Source organism: Labrus bergylta, chromosome 1 (assembly GCF_963930695.1).
Source record: "Labrus bergylta chromosome 1, fLabBer1.1, whole genome shotgun sequence".
In the NCBI taxonomy this organism is placed as follows: domain Eukaryota; kingdom Metazoa; phylum Chordata; class Actinopteri; order Labriformes; family Labridae; genus Labrus; species Labrus bergylta.
In genome coordinates this window covers 36,834,213-36,842,250 of record NC_089195.1, presented here as the reverse complement: position 1 = coordinate 36,842,250, position 8,038 = coordinate 36,834,213, and the positions used below count along the sequence as shown (strand labels likewise).

At 43.0% G+C, this 8,038-nt stretch overlaps 1 protein-coding gene across 1 annotated transcript in view; it reads right to left on the bottom strand.

Moving 5' to 3' along the window:
* Positions 1-4,943: 4,943 nt before the first annotated feature.
* Positions 4,944-8,038, bottom strand: part of LOC110003578 (galectin-related protein) — a 3,965-nt gene continuing 870 nt past the window's right edge. The window contains 5 exon segments of the mRNA XM_020659146.3: positions 4,944-6,195; positions 6,274-6,342; positions 6,344-6,458; positions 6,916-7,004; positions 7,695-7,766. Of these exon segments, the coding sequence (XP_020514802.2) occupies positions 6,052-6,195; positions 6,274-6,342; positions 6,344-6,458; positions 6,916-7,004; positions 7,695-7,766 (489 nt within the window). The 3' untranslated portion in view covers positions 4,944-6,051.

The following is an 8,038-nucleotide window of genomic DNA, read 5'->3' as shown; positions in this document are numbered from 1 at the left end:
ACCGCGGCTGAGGCAGGTCGGCTGGTTGCTCCGAAACTTTCCATGTTAACAGGTACACCGGTTTACACCTGTTTACATCTGTTTACACCTGTTTACACCGGTTTACACCGGTTTACACCGGTTTACACCTGTTTACACCTGTTTACACCTGTTTACACCGGTTTACACCGGTTTACACCGGTTTACACCGGTTTACACCGGTTTACACCGGCTTACACCGGTTTACACCTGTTTACACCGGTTTACACCTGTTTACACCTGTTTACACCGGTTTACACCGGTTTACATCGGTTTACACCGGTTTACACCGGTTTACACAGGTTTACATCGGTTTACACCTGTTTACACCAGTTTACACAGGTTTACACCTGTTTACATCGGTTTACACCTGTTTACATCGGTTTACACCGGTTTACACAGGTTTACACCTGTTTACACCGGTTTACATCGGTTTACACCGGTTTACACAGGTTTACACCTGTTTACACCGGTTTACATCGGTTTACACCTGTTTACATCGGTTTACACCGGTTTACATCGGTTTACACCTGTTTACACCGGTTTACAGCGGTTTACACCTGTTTACATCGGTTTACACCTGTTTACATCGGTTTACACCGGTTTACACAGGTTTACACCTGTTTACACCGGTTTACATCGGTTTACACCGGTTTACACAGGTTTACACCTGTTTACACCGGTTTACATCGGTTTACACCTGTTTACATCGGTTTACACCGGTTTACACCTGTTTACACCGGTTTACATCGGTTTACACCTGTTTACACCGGTTTACACAGGTTTACACCTGTTTACATCGGTTTACATCGGTTTACACCTGTTTACATCGGTTTACATCGGTTTACACCTGTTTACACCGGTTTACACAGGTTTACATCGGTTTACACCGGTTTACACCGGTTTACATCGGTTTACACCTGTTTACACCTGTTTACACCGGTTTACATCGGTTTACACCTGTTTACACCGGTTTACACCGGTTTACACCGGTTTACACCTGTTTACACCGGTTTACACCGGTTTACACAGGTTTACACCGGTTTACATCGGTTTACACCTGTTTACACCGGTTTACACCGGTTTACACCGGTTTACATCGGTTTACACCTGTTTACATCGGTTTACACCGGTTTACACCGGTTTACATCGGTTTACACCTGTTTACATCGGTTTACATCGGTTTACACCGGTTTACACCGGTTTACATCGGTTTACACATGTTTACACCGGTTTACACCTGTTAACATTTGTTTACACCTGTTTACACCTGTTAACATTGGTTTACACCTGTTTACACCTGTTTACACCGGTTTACACCTGTTTGCACCTGTTTACACCGGTTTACACCTGTTTGCACCTGTTTACACATGTTTACACCGGTTTACACCTGTTTACACCGGTTTACACCTGTTTGCACCTGTTTACACATGTTTACATCGGTTTACACCTGTTTACACCGGTTTACAGCGGTTTACACCTGTTTACATCGGTTTACACCTGTTTACATCGGTTTACACCGGTTTACACCGGTTTACACCTGTTTACACCGGTTTACATCGGTTTACACCGGTTTACACAGGTTTACACCTGTTTACACCGGTTTACATCGGTTTACACCTGTTTACATCGGTTTACACCGGTTTACATCGGTTTACACCTGTTTACACCGGTTTACAGCGGTTTACACCTGTTTACATCGGTTTACACCTGTTTACATCGGTTTACACCGGTTTACACAGGTTTACACCTGTTTACACCGGTTTACATCGGTTTACACCGGTTTACACCGGTTTACACCGGTTTACATCGGTTTACACCGGTTTACACAGGTTTACACCTGTTTACACCGGTTTACATCGGTTTACACCTGTTTACATCGGTTTACACCGGTTTACATCGGTTTACACCTGTTTACACCGGTTTACAGCGGTTTACACCTGTTTACATCGGTTTACACCTGTTTACATCGGTTTACACCGGTTTACACAGGTTTACACCTGTTTACACCGGTTTACATCGGTTTACATCGGTTTACACCGGTTTACACCGGTTTACATCGGTTTACACCTGTTTACACCTGTTTACACCGGTTTACACCGGTTTACACCTGTTTACACCGGTTTACATCGGTTTACAGCGGTTTACACCTGTTTACACCGGTTTACACAGGTTTACACCGGTTTACACAGGTTTACATCGGTTTACACCTGTTTACACCGGTTTACATCGGTTTACACCTGTTTACACCTGTTTACACCGGTTTACACAGGTTTACACAGGTTTACACCGGTTTACACCGGTTTACACCTGTTTACATCGGTTTACACCGGTTTACACAGGTTTACACCGGTTTACATCGGTTTACACCTGTTTACACCGGTTTACACCGGTTTACACCGGTTTACATCGGTTTACACCTGTTTACATCGGTTTACACCGGTTTACACCGGTTTACATCGGTTTACACCTGTTTACATCGGTTTACATCGGTTTACACCGGTTTACACCGGTTTACATCGGTTTACACATGTTTACACCGGTTTACACCTGTTAACATTTGTTTACACCTGTTTACACCTGTTAACATTGGTTTACACCTGTTTACACCTGTTTACACCGGTTTACACCTGTTTGCACCTGTTTACACCGGTTTACACCTGTTTGCACCTGTTTACACATGTTTACACCGGTTTACACCTGTTTACACCGGTTTACACCTGTTTGCACCTGTTTACACATGTTTACACCTGTTTACACCTGTTTACACCGGTTTACACCTGTTTGCACCTGTTTACACATGTTTACACCTGTTTACACCTGTTTACATCGGTTTACACATGTTTACACCTGTTTACACCGGTTTACACCTGTTTACACCGGTTTACACCTGTTTACACCTGTTTACACATGTTTACACCTGTTTACACCTGTTAACATTGGTTTACACATGTTTACACCTGTTTACACCGGTTTACACCTGTTTGCACCTGTTTACACATGTTTACACCGGTTTACACCTGTTTACACCGGTTTACACCTGTTTGCACCTGTTTACACATGTTTACACCGGTTTACACCTGTTTGCACCGGTTTACACCTGTTTGCACCTGTTTACACCTGTTTACACCTGTTTACACCGGTTTACACATGTTTACACCAGTTTACACCGGTTTACACCTGTTTACACCGGTTTACACCTGTTTACACCTGTTTACACCGGTTTACACCTGTTTACATTGGTTTACACCTGTTTACACCTGTTTACACCGGTTTACACCGGTTTACACCGGTTTGCACCGGTTTACACCTGTTTGCACCTGTTTACACAGGTTTACACCTGTTTACATCGGTTTATACATGTTTACACCTGTTTACACCTGTTTGCAGCTGTTTACACCTGTTTACACCTGTTTACACCTGTTAACATCGGTTTACACATGTTTACACCTGTTTACACCTGTTTACACCTGTTTACACCGGTTTACACCGGTTTACACCTGTTTACGTTGGTTTACACATGTTTACACCTGTTTACACCTGTTTACACCGGTTTACACCGGTTTACACCTGTTTATACCGGTTTACACCTGTTTACACCGGTTTACACCGGTTTACACCTGTTTACACCTGTTTACACCTGTTTATACCGGTTTACACCGGTTTACACCTGTTTACACCTGTTTACACCGGTTTACACATGTTTACACCTGTTTATACCGGTTTATACCGGTTTACACCGGTTTACACCTGTTTATACCGGTTTACACCGGTTTACACCGGTTTACACATGTTTACACCTGTTTACACCTGTTTACACCGGTTTACACCGGTTTACACCTGTTTATACCGGTTTACACCGGTTTACACCTGTTTACACCTGTTTACACCTGTTTACACCGGTTTACACCTGTTTATACCGGTTTAAACCGGTTTACACCTGTTTACACCGGTTTACACCTGTTTACACCGGTTTACACCTATTTACACCGGTTTACACTGGTTTAGTACGGAGGAGAATCAGGGCCTCTGGAAATACTGGTTTTAATTTTGACATTTATTTTCCAGCATTCGGAGTTTAAACCATGAAATGAAAAATAAACTATCCAGCGTTCCTGTGTTGATTAAATGAACAGACAATTAAAAGCGTAAACCAAAGACAACGTCAAAACAGAAGACTTTTAACTTCACTCCTTCCCCTTAAGTCATTAATGATAAACACATTATTACTTTGCTTGAACTTTTGTGAAAACATGATATCATTACCGATTCTACAATTCTATGATTCATCAGAGAGTCAAACAACATCTAGAAGTGTAAACGAACAGCTTTGAGTCTGATCAGACACACAGGTGCTGACAGGAAGTGACCAGAGGTGCTGACAGGAAGTGACCAGAGGGTCTACCAATGCTGTAGCTGCACCGTAGATAGTGGTCCTCAGTGTCTCCCTTTAGTCTCAGTGATGTAGAAGAAGAACACTGCTGCATCTTTGAATGTCTCATTTCACTTTAACAAACTCTCAGACAGTAATATCCACCTGATGACATCACACATTGACCTTATGACATCACACACTGACCTTATGACATCACACATTGACCTTATGACATCACACATTGACCTTATGACATCACACATTGACCTTATGACATCACACACTGACCTTATGACATCACACATTGACCTCATGACATCACACATTGACCTTATGACATCACACATTGACCTTATGACATCACATATTGACCTTTGTTACCATTCCTTTGAGCTGTTTGACCTCACTTTGGGATCCCTAACCACTTCCTGTTTCTGTGCTTAACTTCATGTCCTAACCTTCACTCTACAGGAAGGGCCTTACTTTATTTCAAAATAAAAGCACACAGCAATTAAAGTACTCTCAGCTTAAGACAGTACAAACATTCAAATAAAGTTTTTAAATTAGTTTTATTTTGAAATGCAAAATAATGGAATCGTGATTAACCAAGATTGAAAAACATTTTACAGCCCTTAAAAAGAATCAATCATATGCAGAGGATGTATTTGCATGGTTTCTTTACAGGATAAAGGCCGGAGCAGTTAATGAACATTCACTGATAAACCTTCATATATGACGATCCATCGACAAATGAGAGAACCAAATGTCATGATTAGCTAATAAAGACATCAAATGTAAGAATATAAAAAGTTCTGTGAGTAAAATGAAAGTTCAAAAAGTCAACACATCCATCAACTTCAATTACAAACATACCATAAAGCATCATATGAATGAGGGCCGATATCGACATCACAGAGAGAATCATTCTGATACAGATATCTTTTTTTAGCTCTATGAAATCTGTAGATATAAATAAACACATTTACTGTGTTGATCCCTCAGTTATCAAACACAAAGATTTATAATGAAGACAAGATGGTCACTCAGCTGGAAAGTAACTGAGCATGTACGTGTATCACCGCTCCACACTCTGCAGAGTGATGATGCTCGTTGTAATCCATATAGCGCCCTCTGCTGGTGACAGAGAACTGCTAGTGTCATACAATGAAAGTCAAATTAAATTATATTTGAGTGATATCGGCGCATATGTGAGATAAAAATTAGCCGATAACAATAGTCCTTGGATAAGCTGATATCGGGCGATATTATCGGCTGGCTGATAAATCGGCCAAACTCCTGAACTCTGTCTGTACTGCACGAGTACGTAGGCAGCGTCTCAGAATATGAACGTCATGGTTCCCTCTCTTACTGTCATGGCGGCTTCGGGTTAAAGTCGACCTAAGTCACATAAAGTGTTACAAAGCTGGACGCCCAAAACTAAACATGGGCAAAGATTCAGATCATGAGGTAAACGTATGTTGGAGTAATCACAGGACGAGCCTGCAGAGGGCGCTAAACAGCTCGTTCTGTAAATCATGCCATAGTTCCCAGATATGAAACCAAGAATTCCAGCAGACGGCTTCAAGACGCTGAAACCTCTTACATAGACTCTCTTCTCCCAGAGCTGGAGAGCAGCTCTGGGTGTTCACCAGTGCTTTTTATGCCAGTTTAGTGATGGTGAGGCTGCCTTTGATCCACAACGTGTCGATTCCTTCGAGTGACGTCAGTCTGTGGGAGAAATCAAACAGCTTCTGTCCGTCCACAAACACTCGGAAGCGAGCGTGTTCACAGTGAAGCTCCATCTGAGAGACGGGACACAGGAAGAGGGTTAGACATCTGACAGAGACCCCCCCCCGAACCTATAACACCTGTTGTTGTACCTTGAAGGGCTGGTCTCTGATGAAGGGGAAGAAAGGCAGGGCTCTGTCCATGTCCCCCCACGCCCCCCCCCACACAGGCTCTCCTCAGGACCTGTCTGTCCCTGAAGCGTACGCACAGCTCCAGGGCCACGTCGGGGGGGGGCTCCCCGGCTGCCCCGCGCCCACACGTCAGAGCTACATAAAACCTGAAGGAGGAGCAAAGACCAGCGGAAACCATGACGACACTCACTGATTATAAATCATCATATTCTTTTAATAAGGTCATTAAAGCTTTCAGGTAAATGTTTTCATTAAAGGAGCAGTATGTAACTCTGACACCTAGTGTTTAAAATGTGTACTGCAGTCCAGATTCTAAACATCATAGAGAGCTGTCCCCCCCCCCCCCCTCTCTAGAGTGGATGCTCACTCAGGTCACCATGTGGTGGACTCTGAAGCTTCAGTGTTTATCCAGCTCTGCATGGGTCTGTAAACCTTTCTGTGTTCTAACCTCTCTCCATTTTTCAAAAGCATCTCCAATATTGATCCTAGTTTGAGTTCATTTGGAGGAATGCAAAGACAAAAATAAAAAGGAAAGATTATCGATATGATCGATCCTGAGCGGAGGAGGAAAGAAAACGTAATGTAACAGGAAATTGTTTTCACCTGTCAGGACGGGATGCGACCACGCCCACTAGCACCACCTTCTTCCCCGGACACATCCCACCGCTGATGTGACCTCTGAAGGGAACCGCCTACACACACACACACACACACACACACACACACACACACACACACACACACACACACACACACACACACACACACACACACACACACACACACACACACACACACACACACACACACACACACACACACACACACAGTTTCATTGTTAAAAACAAAAATAAAAACATGACAACATATTTTGTTTTGTTTTGAAAATCAAACTACGGTGGCCTGTGAGGGTCAACGCTTGGACTTACTTAAGAGAAAAACTCTCCACACATGCACCAAAGATGCAAATTCAAAAGTCCAGAACAAAATAAACGACTGAATCTCGCTCGAAAAAGATGCTGCAAACAGCTGCAACATCTGTGTTAACTTCCCTCTCAGAGCGCCCCCTACAGGCCTGGAGCACTTCTGTTCAGGACAGACGGCTTTGCAACATTGTTTTCTGAATTTGTCTGTTTTTGAATCGTTTATGAATCTGCAGCAGGTTTCCAGGTGTTTCATCTTTTTTGCAGCGTAATTCAGTCGTCTTAGTTTTCTGGACTTCTGCACGTGATTCTGAATTTGCTGAACATTTTTTCTTGATGTAAGTTGATAAGTCTTTTGGCTGTGTTTTTAGTTTTCACTTCAGTGTTTTAATCTGAGAAATGTTTATTCTTCAGTGTTATCGTCTGTTCTCGTCTTTGTGATTTCAGGGGAAATGTTACCAGACTTCTGTGAGCGTCTCTCTCCGAGCCTCTGTTTCCTTCAGTCGCCGGTCTTTGAGGGAAAACCCATTTCTGAAAGAGGAAACACAAAGTGAGTCAACTTGATCTCTAACCTGCACAAAATGAAGCTGTCAGCTGATTCAGTTTGGGGGCGCCGGCAGCCTTGAGAGGGGCCATAGTCCTTAAAGCGGACGGCCCTGGTTTGAATCCGACCTTTGGATTGCCACATGTCATTCCCCGCTCTCTCTCTTTAAGACTTCTGACTCTATCCACTGTCCTGGAACGTTTTCTGTCTTTGTTTAAATGAGCGAGGAGGAGGGAGTTTTCTATTGTAAATAAAAACA